At 42.1% G+C, this 19,191-nt stretch overlaps 1 protein-coding gene across 6 annotated transcripts in view; it reads right to left on the bottom strand.

Annotated features, from left to right (window-relative positions):
• The window catches only part of ZNF470 (zinc finger protein 470), a 38,763-nt gene extending 20,027 nt beyond the window's left edge, over nucleotides 1-18,736 (bottom strand). Inside the window, exons 1-7 of one of the 6 annotated variants that reach the window (XM_059152286.1) lie at nucleotides 18,197-18,735; nucleotides 17,485-17,827; nucleotides 17,141-17,221; nucleotides 16,915-16,989; nucleotides 10,372-10,498; nucleotides 10,108-10,203; nucleotides 3,256-8,033 (exon numbers count right to left, since the gene is read on the bottom strand). In XM_059152286.1, the coding sequence (XP_059008269.1) occupies nucleotides 6,160-8,033; nucleotides 10,108-10,203; nucleotides 10,372-10,498; nucleotides 16,915-16,971 (2,154 nt within the window). In that variant the 5' untranslated portion in view covers nucleotides 16,972-16,989; nucleotides 17,141-17,221; nucleotides 17,485-17,827; nucleotides 18,197-18,735 and the 3' untranslated portion in view covers nucleotides 3,256-6,159. Of the gene's footprint in view, nucleotides 8,034-10,107; nucleotides 10,204-10,371; nucleotides 10,499-16,914; nucleotides 16,990-17,140; nucleotides 17,222-17,484; nucleotides 17,865-18,196 lie in introns of those variants that run through there. The other 5 variants (XM_059152287.1, XM_059152284.1, XM_059152285.1 and 2 more) reach the window with 5 other exon arrangements.
• Nucleotides 18,737-19,191: the final 455 nt, after the last annotated feature.

Here is a 19,191-nt window from a genome sequence, read left to right on the forward strand (position 1 = left end):
GGAGGAGGAAGAGAAGGGGAGTGGAGGGGAAAGGGAGGAGGGCGGGAGATGGAGTAGGGCCGGGAGGGGAAGGGGAGAGGGGGGAGGCCTAGGAAGGAGTGGGAGGGGGAAGAGAGGCGCCGGGGGAGGGAGGAAGGAGAAGGGAAGAGATGGGAGGAGGAGGGACCTGGAGGAGGGAGGAAGATCTGAGAAGGGGAGGAGAGGTGAGGGGAAAAGAAGGAACACGACCAGGACAGAAGGAGAGAACAAAGAAGGGTTGAGGAGGGAAGACGGGGGAAGAGGAGAAGGAACAGGGGAGAAGTGGGGAGGGAAAATTCCAGAAAAGGAGGGGTCATAGGGAGGGGCAGAGAAAACCCCTTTTTCTGTGCCATCCTGCAGCCAGGCCTTAAAGACAGCCAAGAAGGACAATACCGGACGGCTTTCTAGAACCTAATGATCACGCTGATTCTCCGCGACGCAAAGAAGCAATTGATCATAATAAAAAAATATTGACCCTTCTTACTAGATTTCCTAGGTGCTATCTTCTGTACTTGGCATTTTCTGATTTATGAACTCATTTAATCCTTAAAACCAAGCTACTTTTTTTTTTTTTTTTTAAGATTTTCTTTATTTGAGAGAGCGCATGAGAGGGGAGGTCAGAGGAAGAAGCAGCCTCCCCATGGAGCTGGGAGCCCACGGGACTTGATCCCATGATTCCAGCATCACGACCTGAATGGGAGGCAGTCGCTTAACCAACTGAGCCACCCAGTAGCCTACCAAGCTACTTTCTAGGTAAGGAAAGTGGTGCAGACAAGAGAGGTCTCATAAGAGCAAAGGCGTTGTTGGGGGAGGAACCAGGCCTCCTGACCGAGTCCCTCTTATACCATAAACCTGGAATCTAGGTACAAAAGCATTTACTAAATGACTGACCACGGAAGAAAAAAAAGCTAACCTCATGGTGACTCATGATTTCTTAATTGGGTATTTTATTTTGAGATAAAAGTAGAATCACACGCAGTTGCAAAAAATAAAATGGAAACCATACAGAAAGATCCCCTCTATCCTTCATCTGGCTGCTCCCAAAGGTGACATCTTGCAGTATCAAAATTAGGATACTGATGTGGATGTTGTTAAGATACAGAATATTTCCATCACCACTAGGTTCCCCCACGTGGCTCTTTCATAACCACACCCACTTTCCTTCCAGACCCCATCCTTTCTTAACCCCATCACTAACTTGTTCTCTATATCCATAATTTTGTTTACAACAGGCTTTTTTTTCCCATTAAGCATAATTCTTGAGATTTATCCAAACTGTTACACATATCAGTTTATTACTTTGTTGCCAGATTCTACCCCATGGTACTGACACCACAATTTGGGTATCACATCTGGGATATTTTCAGTTTGGGGATATCCCAGGTGTGGGTTTTTTTTGTTGTTGTTGTTTGTTTTTTGTGGGGTTTTTTTGCCCTTTTCTTTCATTGTGGTAAAATCATGTATATTTTGGATATTAACCATTACCAGATACTTGGTTTGCAAATATTCTCCCATTCCATAGATTGCCCTCTCAGTGTTGTTTCCTTGTGACAGATTTTGTGTAAACATAAATCTTTATTTCTCTGTGATAAATGCCCACGGGTCCAACTACTAGGTCATATAGTATTTGCATTTTTAGTTTTTCCTTGTTTAAACAAACTGCCACACTGTTTCGCAGAATAGCTGTACCATCTTACGTTCCTACCAGCAATTTAGGAGGTAAGAGAGGTTAGGACACAAACAGCACAGAGGGATGACCACATAAAGACACAGAGAGAAGGTGGCCACCTACAATCCAGGAGAGAGGGCTCAGAAGAAACCTACCTACCCACACCTCAATCTGGCCTCTACAGAACTGTGAGAACACACATTTCTGTGGTTAAGCGGTATTTCATTATGACACCCTCACAAACAAAGGCACCAAGGCAGGTGCCTGGTTCCTTCAACGCAGAGACACTACTGCTGCTGCTGCCCGTCTGTGTGTGGGAAGGGTGAATGGACCCAGGGGAGGGCAGCCTGGGAGGAACCGTGGGGGCTGCTGGCTGAGCCTGTTCCTTCCAGAGTTCCTGGATCAGGATCCATGACACCGGCCCACAGGCAGGAGTTTGGTGATGCTGCGGGCAGGTCTGTGGGTCCAGGTGCCATGAACCTCTGCCCATTCCTTAGGATGTTGTATGCATTCCTAGTTCACGAGTACTGGTTCCATGATGGGTTTCATTTTTGTTTGAATAATCCACAAATTACCCAGCCCAAAAAATGCAGGAGCAGATCAGAGCCAATTTGTCTGTTGGGGGATGCCCTGAGCATCACAGATGCCAGATAGGGGACATCCTACTTTCAGGTAGAGAGAGAGGATCTATTGTCAGACAGCATTACTAATATCGCAGGCTCTCAGTGCACGTGCCAGGTGTGAAGCTGGTTTTGAGGACACAAGGGATGGAGTGTGGCCACTCCACTCTATGGGTTGGCCTGGCATCACATTCATGAGGACTCTGTGCCCTATGCCCTCTTAACCCTATGACTTCAACTAGCATAAGACATTTTCAACAATATCATACAAATATCCCTAGTTGCAATTTTTTGCCTTGATGGTGGAAGTTCAAGATCTGAGTTTTAAATTACCCAAAGCAATTAGATACCAGCATCATATACACTCTTTGGACTTAGCAGTCCTCTTCCTCTTTAAACTGCCATAATCCAGGATCCCTGACCTCCACTCATCTCAGGTGACTACAAATAATAATTTACTTCGATGTTTACCCCGTGCACACCATGAGCTCTCCACTTCCTTATGCTAGAAAAGAAACAGGATTCTTACTTGCGCCATCTCACTTAAAACCAATCCCTAATACCTCAAATTTTCCAAAGATTCTATAGCCTATCACCCAATCTTCATACCAAACTGTATTGGTTAAGTTGCTTTAATTACAAGCATATGCACGATATAGGTAAAAAATGAAGAACTGAAGAATAGTGGGTAGTTTGCAGAATTACAGCCTTAGAAAGCCCAAGAGCTAGAGTGACCCCAAAGATCTGTCATGAGAACACCAGCGTCATCCCTTTAGGGAGCTGCCATTAGATGACAAAGACCCAACCACCTTGCAAACTCCAGAGAGAATCTGATTAGCCAAGACCATCAGCGCCATATGGTACAGTATGGTCAGCTGCTCGAAGGAAAAGAAGAGATGGTGTCCTCGAAAGAAGGAATGGAAAACAGGGCAGAGAAAAACAGAAAAATACATATTTTAAGTTTTATTTCTGGTATTATGAGTTTATACTAGAATACAGACCTGGAAATGTTTTTCATTTAGCATAATACAACCATCCTTCTATGGCTATAGACACATTTATAGCTCTTTTTTCAACAGCTGCATGTAATTCTACTGAATGAATACACCATAATTAACTTATCCATTTACCCAGCCCCCGAATGGTTTCTACTGAGTTCACCATCAAAAATATTTTTGCCATTACACATTTACCTACATTTGTGCACTTTGGTTTCTGAGTAATAATGATTAAAATGGTATATACACACAGAAATTTATATAACCAACAATGGAACTGTTTTTGACACAGTCACTAGATATAATCACTTTTCTATGATTTAAAATCAATCTTTTGGGGAAAAAAGTAGATATAACATCATTTTATTCTGCATTTCCTTGATTACTAGTGATAGTGGGTCATTTCCATTAGCTGTTTTTCATCTTCTTTGAACAGGCCATTAGCTTTGTCCATTTTTTCTACTGAATTGCTAGTGTTACTATTATTTATTTGTAATAATGCTCTGAATATCAGGGGTTATTATCCTTCATTATGTTGGTTTGCAAATATTTTCTTTCAATCTCGTATTTGTATATTTGACTTTGACTCTGATATTTTCCACATAAATGTTATCTTAATGTCAGCTCCTGGATTATGTGTGATACTTAAGAAGGCCCACCTCAAAATTATAGAAATAACATTTTTCTTGTACTCTAATATTGTACTTAGATCTTTCAGAGCTTCATTAGTGTACAAGGTACGTTCTTTCCATAGAGCTAAGTCCCAACACCATTTGATTAATCCATCTTCCTCTCACAGCAATGAAAAATCCTTTTTACCATACATAAGGGGAATCTAATAGGACCACCCAACTCCTAGCCTCTACCCAAGTCAAGAGAATCCCAAAGCTCCATTTTCTAGCACTCATGCCCTCTGGATGAGAGCCCCCCTCACATGGCCTTCTGTGCTGCCACAGGCAAGTCTGAAGAGAAAACCCAAAAGCACCAAGTAAGAGTACTCCTCCAGGGGTGCGGGTAGGCTTTTCTAGGTAATGAAATGTGGTAATGGTTGTACAAATCTGAACATACTAAGTCAATGAATCGTGCACTTTAAATGGATGAACTGTATGGGACATAAATTGTATCTCAATAAGGTTACAAAAACCAGATACAAGAAACAAGCAAACAAACAACCCTCCACTAGACCTGAAAATCACTACTGATAGTGTGAAGAGAACACTCATGATCCTTCTAAAACCATCAATTCTGTCTTTCTGCAACACCAAAAGTGTAATTATCTACCATAGGACTAACTTATACCCACTGTATCAAACAGTTTCTTCTAACTGCTTCTAATGCCCATATGTTCTGGGAACAGTAAGGCACTCCTTGCCATCACTCCCTAGCTCCCTCTCTCGGGAATTTCTCATCATGGTCATACTGCACACTTTTCACATAGTATGACTTTCAATTTTGTCTGTCTTCTCCTACTAGGTCTGTGAGGGCAAAAACTTGCATATTTTGCACTCTGTTCTATCCCCAGCACCCAAAACAGGGCCTGGAACATATTAGTAAATGCTCAGTTAATGTTAAGTGAGTATAGTAAGGCACGTAGCACTCACTCACTCACTATTATACTCACTATTATACCACCATCCTATATTCCATAGATGGTCAGAATCAGCTTGTCAACTTAAAAATATATTGGGATTTTTACTGGACTATTGATTAATTTACAGATTTAACACAAGGAGAAATATCTTTGCCAAAGTCTTTCTATTTTACAAAGAAGGTCTCGCTTCCTACTTTCTCGACCTTTTAAAATTTAAAAAGTAAGCTTAAGTTTTAACATCAAAATTCACAAGCTAAAAGCAACATATGTGCTTTTCTTCTGGTACCACTCTTGTCAGTCTCACAGAGTAAGATGGGCAGCTTTACTGTATTTATTTTATGCTCTGTAACAATTCAAACATCACAGGAACTGTCTGTGCTTTTCTAAAGGTAAAAGTGTTAAATTACTTTTTTCTGTTTATTTCATGGCTATTAATCTGTTTAAGTTTTCTTGCTTGCTGACTTTAGTTTGTTTTTAATACCTAGCTAGTCCTACATGCTACCAAATGCTTTTGTTCTAACAGGCCTAGTCTAACTGCTAAGCGCCAGGGAAAGTGAGTGTCCCTCATCAGCAGTGCTACAAACCCTTGTATTTATTCATTCAGAGTGGTAAGCCAACATGTTATCTTGTCCATCACAGACTCTTTCAATCCTGAATGTGTTCATTTTTCTACCTCCTAGGAATGCAGACAATCCTTTGTCTTCTCTAAAATGTATAGGCTTCTTAGCCTTGAACTACTAGATTTTACATGCATCTGAACATGACAGCAAGAAAACCTTTACCTTAATGGCACTAATTATATGTCAACGGTTATGTGCTAAGCCCTTTAGGTAGACCAACTTATTCTTAAAGACAAATGTTTTAAATGGGAAAGTAGCATAGATTTTTATTATTAAAAGATTAAGCTGGCGATAGTGCTAAAAATGCACTTGAGGGGAGCAAGAGGGATAATGGCTGTAACACTATGGTAAAAATAAAAATGAGATGGTTTCATCTTGGACTATGATGATAGGACATAGACTGGAAAAAAGTGGACAGACCCTAGAGGCAATCAAAAGATTAAATCTAGGGCGCCTGGGTGGCTCAGTGGTTAAGCCGCTGCCTTCGGCTCAGGTCATGATCTCAGGGTCCTGGGATCGAGTCCCGCATCAGGCTCTCTGCTCAGCAGGGAGCCTGCTTCCTCTCTCTCTGCCTGCCTCTCTGTCTACTGTGATTTCTCTCTGTCAAATAAATAAATAAAATCTTTTAAAAAAAAGATTAAATCTAGAGGACTTGGTGATATGGGGGTGAGGAGGAGGGAATAACTGAGGATGACTCTCCAGTATGAATTCGCTGATGATGCACAAGATGTACACTCTGCCTGAAGGCTTTCCCACATTCTTTACATTCATAGGGCCTTTCTCCAGTATGAATTCTCTTATGAAGTGTAAGATGGGCAATCTGGCTGAAGGCTTTGCTACATTCCTTACACTCATAAGGTTTTTCTCCTGTATGAATTCTTTGATGTAGTGTAAGAGATTTACGATGGCTAAAGGCTTTCCCACAAACATTACAGTCATAAGGCTTCTCGCCTGTATGACACCTCTGGTGACAAATCAGGGATGCCCTCTGTTGGAATGTCTTTCCACATTCAAGACATACATATGGTCTTTTCCCAGTATGGAGTTTCTGATGTTGAACAAGATAGGAGCCATCACTAAAGGCCTTCCCACATTCAATACATTCATACGGCTTCTCACCAGTGTGAACTCTCTGGTGTTGAACAAGGTGTGCAATCTGACTGAAAGCCTTACCACATTCCTTACATTCATAAGGTTTCTCTCCAGTGTGTATTTTCTGATGTTGTACAAGGTGTGCATTCTGGCTGAAAGTTTTGCTGCATTCCTTACATGAGTAAGGTTTCTCTCCAGTATGAATTCTCTGATGATGAGCAAGGTGTGTACTCTGCCGAAAAGCCTTCCCACATTCTTTACATTCGTAGGGTTTCTCCCCAGTATGAACTCTCTGATGAAGAGTAAGTGAGCCACGATGGCTAAAGGCCTTCTCACAGATATTACACTCATAAGGTTTCTCTCCGGTATGAATTCTCTGATGTACAGTCAGGGACGAGCCATGGCTAAAAGCCTTTCCACACACATGACATTTGTAAGGTCTCTCTCCAGTATGAATTCTCTTATGCTGAATAAGACCTATGTGATCAGTGAACGCCTTCCCACAATCAATGCAATCGAATGGTTTCTCTCCAGTATGGTAATACCGCCGATGACGTATAAGAGAAGCATTCTGCCTGAAAGCCTTCCCACAGTCAACACATTCATATGGTCTTTTTCCAGTGTGAATCCTTCGATGATGAGATAGGGATGAACAATCACTAAAAGCCTTCCCACATTCGATACATTCATAGGGTCTCTCTCCAGTATGAATTCTCTGATGTTGAGCAAGGTGTGCAAGCTGGCTGAAGGCCTTATTACACTGCTTACACTGATATGGTTTCTCTCCAGTATGAACTCTCTGATGTTGAATAAGATGAGCGTTCTGACTGAAGGCTTTCCCACATTCAGTACATTCAAAGGGTTTCTCTCCTGTATGTATTCTCTGATGTTGGGCGAGGTGAGCACTCTGGCTGAAGGCTTTCCCACATTCAGTGCATTCATAGGGTTTCTCTCCAGTATGAATTCTTTGATGAAGAGTGAGTGTTGAGATTTTGCTAAAAGTTTTCTCACAGTCATTACATTTCAGAAGTTTCTTTTCTCTGTAGACTTGCTTGTGTTTTTTTACAAACGAATGTGTTTTTAAACTTTTACTATCGATCTCAAAATTATATATTCTCTCTTTGATGGGAAATACCTGCTTTAGATAAGATGATCTCTTCAGATGAAAAACTGTCCCAGATTTGTTAAAGTGGTCTCTTCTCTCAATAAGGGCATCTGTATGAGTGACTGTCTCCTGACTGAAGTGTGTCTTCTGACTTACCAGCTCCCTCTTAAATAGGTCTTCACATTTCCAGTTTACCCCTAATGTAGGACATTTAAGGTCATAGCTTGGAAGTATTTCCATTACCATTGCCTGGGATAATTTTTCTTCATAAATGCCCCAGTTTGGTGATAATTCCTTGGTCATCCAAACATACTCCAAGTCTGAAAGATATTGAAAAAGCAAATGTCTCCTTTATTTAATGCTAGAAGAATAGAAACTTCCAAAATGAAACCGTGTGAATCAATTACTGAAGACCACAGAGGTCTTTGACAATTCTTACAGAAAGTTGGGCAATGCAACCATGCTTGTATTTCTAAAATAAACCCTCCTGGGCTCTGGCGTATTATTTCAAGATGATCTTTTATTCAAAATTATGTACCAATATTCATAATTGAAATCTGTATTTTCCTTTTTTGATGTTATTTTGGTAATATTCTGGCATCAAATGTTATGTTTTCTTCATAAACGTAATTTCTTAAAATTCTTTTTTAAATTCTCTGTCATGGAACATTTTAAATGATGTTGATATTTTTCCTTACAGGTTTTACAGAATTTATTTGTGAAACTATTGAGAGCTGTTGCTTCTGTTCTCGGGGAAAGCAGTTCTGAGATAACTTTCTACATTTCTTCTATGGTAACCAGTCTGGTTAAAATTTCTCTCTCTTCTGGTGTAGGTTACGGTAATTTATATTCTCCTAAAACATTACCCATCTCATCCAGGTTTTCAAATTCCTTATAGAAAACTGAGGAAAACAGATTCATATGATTCTTTTTTTTATATGATTCTTTTAAGTATTTATGCATCAATAGTTACTTAATATCATTTCTTTTCTTGTTTTCTCTCATTTGTTTATATATTTGACAATTTATGTATTTTATTGGTTTTCTAAAGAAGCACCAACTTGATTTTCATTATATCTACTATTTACTAGTTCATTTACTCCTACTTTTACCTCCAGTAGTGTAAGTCACTATACATAAGTTTAGTTTACCTTACACTCATTTTGTTCTTTCTAATATCCTGAGTTGGATGCTTATTTATTTTTTCTTATTTATTATTTATGAATATACACCATTAGGGCTACAAATGACCTACCCAAATCTTCTTGAACCTCTGAGAACTGGAAGCAGGAAAAAGCCATACTACAAGGTACAGAATAAACTGTAACCATCTCACCTGAGGCTTATTTCACTGTAACATATAATCTATAAACTCTTATCTAGCTTTCATACCAGAAAAACACCTATCAAGCAAGGCAGGGAAAAAAATAAATAAATTTTAAAAAATTAACTGGGCCAAAAATCCCAATGAGTACAACAAAAGAGGGAAGATGTTGAACATAGAGAAAGGAGGTGAAGTTAGCTACCTAATTTATTCATGCTTTATGAGTATCAAATGATTATGTTTTAAATTTCAAATGGATCGATTTTAAAATACAGATTTACAAATATATAAAGACATAAAAGTAACAACTTCTAGGACTAAAACCCTTTTCATTTCAAGGAGTAGGATGGTGTAAAGGGGAAAAAAAAAACAAACCCAGACATAAACAACAAAGCAAAAATAAGTAACAGAAACACCAAAGACAAAAATAATTAAAGGCAAAGGGAAGAGCATAGCTATAATAGTCATTAACCTGATAAGCTCACATTTTAAAGAAAACACTTAAACCAGTTTAAAAAACTAAATACATATTTGTCTAAAGAATTCAGAAATGTAGGGGTGCCTGGGTGTCTCAGTCAGCTAAGCAGCTGCCTTCAGCTCAGATCATGATCTGGGATCGAGCCCCACATCAAGCTCCCTGCTTAGCGGAGAGCCCGCTTCTCCCTCTCCCTCTGCCTGACTCTCTGCCTACTTGTGATATCTCTCTCTCTCTCTGTCAAATAAATAAATAAATATCTTAAAAAAAAAAAAAGAATTCAGAAATGTTGAACATCAGAGATGATTATACAATATGGTACTTGAGAACTAGTAAACATCACAGAACATAACAGAGCTCACAAACAGACTGTGGTGTCTGCAGGAAATCAGTAAAGGTAAAAGTGGTATGTCACACCAGTGGAGAAGATCCACTTAAAACAGTGTTAGAATAAAAAGTTTCAATTTGAGAGGGATTTTTAAGAGGGGTTTTCCCACAAGTATCAGAGAAGAAATATCTTTTTTTTTTTTTTTTAAAAGAAAAAACAAAAGAAACCTCTTGAGAATAGTTCCCCAACTCTAATTATCTGCCTTACCTGAGCAGAAGCCTCTTGTCATCTCTCCTTCCATCATCCACGGCTCTCTACCTTGCTCCAATAAGGAGATTACGTCTGGTTTAGAAAGGCAAAGACCTGCACAGAAGGAAAGATAAGAAAATTGGCTATGTTGTGGAGACTGCAGAGTTATGACCAGTCCAAAAGGTACTGAGAGAAAAGGGATATTAGAGAGAAATGCTGATAAAGGCATAAAAGACTACAGAGGTGGAAAGACTCCAATGCGGAAGAGGAGGACACTCTTACCCAATGAAAGCAGGTTCGTGTAGTTCTCTAGCATCACTTTCTTGTATAAAGTCCTTTGGGCAAGATTCAGCCATTCCCATTCATCTTGGGAGAAGTCTATGGCCACATCCGTGAAAGTCACTGAATCCTGAAATGACACAAAAATAACCTTGCTTAGTGCTCGTGCCATTACTTAGCTAGCTCTACGGGTCAAGGGCAATGCTGTTCATGCTACACAGGAAACAAAAACCCAACATTCTGCATATATAATTACACCCGGGTCCAAACCAGTTAGCTACTGGACAACTTTTCTGTCTAGTTATATTAGCTCTCTAAACATTCACGATTTTATAGTGGTGAGAAGAGACTGTCATATGGATAAATGTTGACTGCAATTAAGACAGAACATCAAGTACTAAATTGCAGTTGACCCTTGAACAGCACAGGTTTGAACTTCACAAGTTCACTGACATGTAAGTTTTTTTCAATCAGTAAGTACAGTACTGTGTTATTTTCTCTTCCATATGACTTTAACAATTTATTTTCTCTAGCTAATTTTTTAAAGAATGTAACATGTAATACACACAGCATACAAAATGTATACTGATCAACTGTTTATATTATCAATAAGGCTTCCAGTTAACGGTAGGCTCTTAGGAGTCATGTCTGGCATGAACAAAGTTATATGTAGATTTTCTATGCAGAGATCAAAGTCAACCCCTATGTTGTTCAAAGATCAACTGTATTTATCTATGTTAGAAGCTAGATCACCTTTCTACATGGAGAAATTAAAGAGTTCTGGTACTGGGGGGGTAAAGCTTCAAGGAAGGATGTTGACCTGATGAACATGACTTCAACCTCCACAATACAGTCTAAGAAATCTTAGTGTTCTGAGATGTTAAGAGGTATGTCTAAAAAATGAAAGAGAAAAATGCCTAGCAATATTGTTTCCTTTTGACATAAAAGTATGTTTGCATTAGGAAAACACTCTGATGAGAAGTATCCAAAGAGATCATATGAGATGAGCACAACCTGTTTTGCTACATGGGCTGAATTTCCTAACCAATCAGCAAATGATACTGGTCACCCATTCTGTGGTTCCTGACAGACTTTCCAGTTCTTACTTTGTGATTTCACTTACATCAACATTTAAGAATGAGTTCTGAATAATTACCAATTGTGAATAAAACCAGACAAAAAGGTCAGATTATTTCAAAGAATTCAGGCTCTGGCATAGACTAGCCAGACAATCTTGTGAAATTAATTAACTGCATGTGCCTCGGTTTTCCCACATGAAAAATGGGAATTATTTTGGTAGCTACCTCACAGCTGCATTGTGAGAATTTAATGGGGTAACAGTCACAGTTGAGCTAAGTGCTCAAGAATTGTTACCTAAGATAATAATGAAGGAGGGATAGGAAAGGAGTAGAAGGAGGAGGTGGCCAAGAACAGGGGAAAACATTTGGTTTAATATTTCAACAAGTTATACTTGTGTTTTATCTAATTTCAATATACTGTGTTAGTTAAGAACATGGTCCCTGAAGCCAGACTGTATTCAAATCCTGTTCTGTTCAGTAAGGTGAAGATATTAGTTCTGCTTTTAATATTTGAAGATCTTTTAAATAAGTCAGAAGAACAGTGTATTGTATTTCATATATATATTTACCTTTTTTTTTTTTTTTAGATTTTTATTTATTTGACAGACAGAGATCACAAGGAGGCAGAGAGGCAGGCAGAGAGAGAGGAAGGGAAGCAGGCTCTCTGCCAAACAGAGAGCCCGATGCGGGGCTCCATCCCAGGACCCTGGGATCATGACCTGAGCTGAAGGCAGAGGCTTTAACCCACTGAGCCACCCAGGCGCCCCATATATTACCATTTCTGTTGTACTTTCTCATTCCTGATGTTCCAGTTCCCTTCTTATAATTTCGATCTGAAGAACCTCCTTTTGCAATTCTTTGAGAAATCTGTCAATGAATTTTCTTACTTTTCCTTCATATAAGAAACTATTTCACCTTCAATTCTGAAGGCTATTTTTGCAGGACAGATAATGCTGGGTTGACAGTTCTTTCCTCTGAGTACTTTTTTTTTTTTTAAAGATTTTATTTATTTGACAAGGAGACAGACACAGAGAGAGGGAACACAAGCAGGGGGAGAGAGAGAGGGAGAAGCAGGCCTCCCGCTGAGCAGGGAGCCCAATGAGGAGCCCGATCACAGGACCCTAGAATCATGACCTAAGACAAAGGCAGATGCTTAACCAACTAAGCAACCCTGGCTCCCCTCCTCTGAGTACTTTTTAAGCTGTTCTACTTCCTTTGACTGCCATGATTTCTGATGGGAAATCCATAGAACTGAAATCGCTGCTGCCCTATATATTATGCATCACTTTTCTCTGGCTGCTTTCCAGGTTTTCCCTTGTCTTCAGTTTTCAGCAGTCTGACTATGAAGCTCTCAAGCAAGGGGTTGGTTTGTTTGTTTATCATGCTGGAGTTTGCTGGGCTTCATGAATCTAAAAGTTATGTCTTTCACTAAAGTTGGCAATTTTTCAGCCATTATTTCTTCAAATATTTTTTCTACACTTCACTTCTTTTTGGGACTTCAATGATACAAATGTTAAACATTCTGGTGTTGACCCACAGGGCCCTGAGACTCTCTTCAGTCTTTTATCTATTTTCAGATTAGATAGTTTCTATTTAGTTTCAAGTTCACTAAGTCCACTGTCATCTCCATAATGCCACTAAGCCCATACAGTGAGCTTATTTTGGTAATTCTATTTTTCATTTCCTATTGATATTTTCTGTTTCTTTGCTGACACAATCTATTCGCTTTAAGAGTTTTTACTTGTTGGAGCATTTTTATAATAACTGCTTTAAAATCTTTATCAGATAATTCCACCATTGGTGTCACATCAATGTTAGTATCTGGTGATTATCTTTTCTCCTGTGAATTGAAATTTCCCTAGATTTTCATCAGCTGAGTAATTTTAGGTAGTATCCTTGACATTTTGGATGTTATGAGACTCTATGTCTTGTTTAAATTATATTTATATAAAGAATATTGATAACTTTATTCACACTCCATTTCCAAAGCCTATAAAGTGATGTGCACGTCTGTCTCACTGGTGTAGTACTAGGTGGCCAGCCATCTAATTTGGAGTTCACTTCTCACAGACAATGGCATGCTTTTCAGGGCCAGATACATGCATGAGCAACTTAGAGTGAGCCCAGGAGTTCATAAACAACTTTATATGGTTGATTTCCAAAGCTCCCCCTTCTCTGTGGTCTGTCCAGTGTTTTCTACTTCCTAGGTGTTCCCCTTTTCAGTCTTCTGACCAGATGACTGGGGCTTATTTATTCCACTTATTTATTCCGCTTATTTATTCCACTCTACTGGGCAACTACGCTGACTATATCCACCCATGGGACCGAGAAAGGAAAGAACATAAGCAAGGAAAAAGAAAAAGAAAAAGAAAAAAAAAAAAAAAGCAGTAAAAGCTTCTTCAATCACAGAGAAAATTTCTTATCCTTCGGAATTTTAGACTTCTGCAGACCCCACTGCTAGTCTCAGGGCACGAGAAAACAGAGAACTTTTCTTGCATGGTAGTTTTCCATCCACCCTCTCCAAGCAATGGACCCCCTTCCTTCTTCTTGAGCCTGAACTAGGTTTTCTCCTGCAATTCTTTTTATCCATGCCAAAACCCCCTTCTGGGTTTTGTGCTTTGTTGAATCCATGCTAGGAGATACTGGGAGGGGAAAAAAAGGTAATCACATTGCACTTTGGGTTTCTTCCCCAATCAGCCTGCTACTATTTACATTTTTTTTTTAAGATTTTATTTATTTGACAGAAAGAGAGACAACAAGAGAGGGAATAAAAGCAGGGGCTATGGGAGAGGGAGAAGCAGGCTTCCTGCAGAGCAAAGAGCCTGAAGTGGGACTCAATCCCAGGACCCTAGAATCATGACCTGAGATGAAGGCAGACGCTTAAGGACTGAGCCACACAGGCGCCCATACTATTTACTTTTTAAAGCCCCAAATCGCGCTCCATGCATGCTGTTCTGGTTCTATAGCAACTTTCAGTGGAAAAGACAGGGTAAACTGGGCTTAGTCCTTCTTACCCAGAACAAGGACTCTCCCAAATTCAGTGTAAATTATTATTAGTTTTAAAATTAAAATCCCATTGGATATAAAAAGCCTCCTGATGTTTAGGGCTTCTTGTGCATCAAACATATTGTAGATTTTTCACATATATGTTACAGTGTGTATATACTGTGTGTATTTTATATACTGTATGAACAACTACTGGACATAGGCAAACAGTAGCATATAAATCTAATGTTTATATAGTGCTTATTATGTGCCAGGTACTTTTCTAAATACTTAAAATACATCAATTCATTAATGCCCACAACAATGCTATAAATTAGGTACTGGTATTATTCCCATTTTTATGGTTAAGGAAACAGAAATTAAGGTGATTATTATCTAGTATATACTGGAGCTAGAATTTGTACCCAAGCAATCTGGTGCCACAGTCATGCTATTAATCTTTATGCCATACTTTGCCACTCTTAAAATATTTTCCTCACAAATAACAACACTGCTTACATCTAAAACGTTTAAATGCTTAGGAAACAAGTTCAATTGGTACTGCATTTTTAGTGGTATTATACCTGATCAGAAAAGGTGTTTTGCTATAAGTTGTTCAATGTGTCTTCTATATAAAATAAAGACAATTTTATTATCCTATTATTTTTTATTTGGTAAGTTTATTCATCAAATTTTATAATTTTTTATAATAAAATTTGCTGATGACACTCATTTAGCAGTTCACTTTAATTAGAACATGAATTATAATTCTTAAATTGGTCATAAAAATATTAAAATTAAAAATGTTCAGGGCGCCTGAGTGGCTCAGTTGTTAAGCACCTGCCTTTGGCTCAGGTCATGATTCCAGGATCCTGGGATCGAGTCCCACATCAGGCTCCCTGCTCAGCAGGAAGCCTGCTTCTCCCACTCCCACTTCCCCTGCTTGTGTTCCCTCTCTCGAATAAATAAAATCTTTTTTAAAAAATTAAATTAAATTAAAAATGTTCTGAAGTAAAGTGTGAGAAACTCTTAATCCACAACAATCGAAAAATTGAGAATTTAGTCCAAGAAAATTATCAGTGATGAGGGCAAAAATTCAACAACAAAGATGATCACTGCAATAATCTGTTAAATAATAAAACACTGGCAATAATTTAGCTTTGGAACAAGAGGCTGATTAAATAGATTATGGTATTCATCCTAGAAAGAAAAAGGATATACAGAACACTCCCTGGCATTTTAAGATGCTCATGGTTCCAAGCCAAGTGGGGAGGGGAAACCTTTGCATATTCTGGCCCAAATGCCAGACATCTCACCTATACCTGCAGATCTCTTCCTCTTTCTTCAAGATACAACTCAGGAATCACAGCTCCCAACCCCTCCTCCCTTCAACAGTGAGTATGATTATGTAGGCTACATGCCATTCAAGGATCTCTCACCAAGGAAGCAAAATGGAACTAAAAATAAAGTAGATTTTCTCTTGCTAGATTATGGTGTGTCACAGAGCTTCATCACTCCCGAAGGAACACCTTTTCCTAACTTACCCAAAGGTACTCAGATGACCTGTGAATGGTCCTTCCCCATTACTCCTCAGCAAGTCTAGTTCTATAGCTACAGCACTGATCACACTGTATAAATAAATGTTTGCTGCCTTTTCATTTCTCCAACAGATTATAAGCTCTACGAAAGCCAGGATGGTGGGGCACCTGGGTGGCTCAGTCATTAAGTGTCTGCCTTCAGCTTGGGTCATGATCCTGGGGTCCTGGGATCAAGCCCCATGTGGGGTGGGGCTCCCTGGTCTGCAGGAGGCGTGCTTCTCCTTCTCCCACTCGCCCTGCTTGTGTTCCCCCTCTTGCTATCTCTCTCTCTGTCAAATAAATGGATAAAATCTTAAAAAAAGAAAGAAAGAAAGCCAAACAGCCAGGATGGCTACTTAGGAAGTGGGCAGATGATGGCTCTCAAATTTTCTCTAAGGACCGTATTTCTGTGTTGTCATATACTTATGAGAAAACACAGATGGACAAGCTCAGAGTGGGTCATTTCTTTTTTTTTTTTTTTTTAAGATTTCATTTATTTATTTGACAGACAAAGATCATAAGTAGGCAGAGAGGCAGCAGAGAGAGAGAGGGAAGCAGGCTCCCCGAGGAGCAGAGAGCCCGATGCGGGGCTCGATCCCAGGACCCTGGAATCATGACCCGAGCTGAAAGCAGAGGCTTCAACCCACTGAGCCACCCAGGCGCCCTAGAGTGGGTCATTTCTTGAATGAAGACTAAACAGCTGTAAGGAGAAGAGGAAGTTCTGAGAGGGAACTGGCTTATCTGAGTCTGTCTCTGTGGTCTCATCACTCATCAGAAAGGGAGGAAATAGGAAACAGGCCCAGGATCGAAGTCTTCAGCAGATACTCTTCAGAAGGAAACAAGCATTACCAAATCCTGGAAAGCAAGACCGTATTTTAAGAAGGAAAGAGGGAATACTAACTCACCAGGGACGTGGCTTTAAGAAGTTCAACTCCCATCACCTCCTCTTCCCAGCTCCTCATCAGGCAAAGGGCTTTACCCTGAGAGGGCAGAGGGAGGACAGGAGAAAGGAGTTCTGAGAAGCTGAGTAGCTGTAATATTACTGCCTAGAAACGCCTCCCTTCAGCTCCCCACCACTTCTCACCTCCCACCCCCTATCCTCGCAGTCCAGGCACTCACTGGGACACCTACACTCTACAGCGTGGCGGCTACCCTTCGGGTTTGCAGGCTCCTCTCTCAAAGCCACCTGGCCACTGTCAACACCTGCCTCGCCTGGAAGGGAAGTATTACCTGTCACAACAAGGGATCCCCCTGGCTTACAGAGGCCGGACCAAAAGTAACCCCTCAAGAGAACCATTTTGCTTTGTGAAAAACTAGGTTTCAAGGAGCCCCTGCCCACTCTGAGCCAAGTTTCTTCTGTCGGAGTTCGGGAAACAGAAACCTGCTGGTGGGGGGGAGTTGGGGTCTCGACCCTTGAGGTCGTTTACCCTCTGAGGGTCACGTTTTCAACTGTGCGAATGGTTCCGGACACTGACCTCAAGCAGAGGTAGCGGGGACTATGTGAGAGTCGTCGCAAGGTTTCTGGAGTCGGCCGGTGCCGCATCCGGATCCTGGCTCCCCCACTAGCCGGCGGTCACCTGCCCTCAGCACCCTTCAGGTCCTCTCTGTGAAAACGAGGCAGCTCACGCTCCGTGGTGTGCTCCCGTGACGTCGCGTGTCACTCAGCGCAACCACCGAAGAGAAGCGCGGCTGCGAGCCACAGCGCGACACAGAGCGCTTCCTCCCGCCGTCTGTCCTCACTCCGGCGGCAGGGACGTGGGTGCAGCAGAGGAGTGCGGGGCAGGAACGGGAGGAGTTCCGCGACCTCGCCCTGGAAAGCTGGGGATCCCTTTCCGTTTCAGAGGCTGTGAACATCCTGTCACCCACAAGCCCCATCGCACAATGACCCGGAGGCCAAGACTCAGACCCGGTCACCGGACTCTGTGCAGGTCAGCCGCACGCTCCGGGCCCGGGAACCCGCCTACCCCACGCTCTCTGGTCAGCCGCACGCTCCGGGCCCTGGAAGTTCCCATCCCCGACTCTCCGAACAGGTCAGCCGCAAGCTTCGGGCCCGGGGACCCCTCCCCGACGCCGTGGACAGATCAGGGACCCCCCAACCCTGGACTCCTGGGTCCGCCGGCATCCGCAGCCGGGGACGCCCTCCTCCCGCACTCGCGCCGCCTCGCCCCAGCCACCTGTCACCCTCACCTGTGCACTCAGTCCCGGTCCGCCCCTCCAGCCTCACGGCCCCAACGGGGCTGGCGCCGGGCTCGCGGCGGCGGCGGCGGCGGGAGTGCGCAGGACTGGCCTCCCTCGGGAGGCTGTCCGGAGCACGGCCTCGCGCCGTCATCCGTTCCTGCACGCCCCGCCGCCCACGGGCTGCCGGACGCGCGCGGCCGCTCCTCTGTCAGACCATCAGCTGCCGGCTCCCGCGCTAGATGACTTTCCCCTCAGCAGCCGCCCGCTCGCTCTAGCCCGCACTCCCTCCCCGCCGGAAGTGAGCGTGTCCTGCGCCGCAGGGGCCCCTGGGGATGGTAGTTCAAACTGGACGACGCGTCGCTGCCGAGCTTCGTTCCAGCCCACCGAGGAACTGCTACCCTCAGCCCCCTGTAGAGGCCGGCTGGCGCGGGACAGTGCCGCCCAGGAGCCTCTCAGTCCTGGCTCTGGACGCGCCAAGTACACGCCGCCTCCCTGAAGGGAGCCGAGCCCTGAGGATTCTGGGAGCACCCTCCAGGCTTCGAGTGCGCAGGCGCCGCCTTGAGCCGCCAACGCTGAGGCCCGGGTTCCCCCCAGCCCCTGCGCCTATAGGATCGCAGGAGGTGTGCGGCGCGCAGGCGCGCGGATAGCGGGCGGGGATTAGGGCCCAGGGGCGGAGCCTTAGGAATAAAAGGTGGGTGAGGACTTGGTTTTGCCAGATGTTTTGTGCACTTGTGACTTGTGACGTGTGTGCGTGTGTGTGTGTGTGCGCGCGCATGTGCGCGTGCGCGTGCCCTGTCTTAGTTCATACCCAGTCCTCTCTTTCATGGAAATGCTCTCTCTAAAATAAATGAATCTTTAAAAAGTAATATTTCCTGTATGTCTTTATGCAATTATGTTTCTCAGTTTATCCCCTTCATTTAGATTTCATACTTAATAACTGTATAATTGGGTGTTCAGTTCTCCATCATGTCTAAAGTCACTGCCCTTTTCTATTATGCATTCTT

The sequence above is a fragment of the Mustela lutreola genome, chromosome 16 (assembly GCF_030435805.1).
Source record: "Mustela lutreola isolate mMusLut2 chromosome 16, mMusLut2.pri, whole genome shotgun sequence".
In the NCBI taxonomy this organism is placed as follows: domain Eukaryota; kingdom Metazoa; phylum Chordata; class Mammalia; order Carnivora; family Mustelidae; genus Mustela; species Mustela lutreola.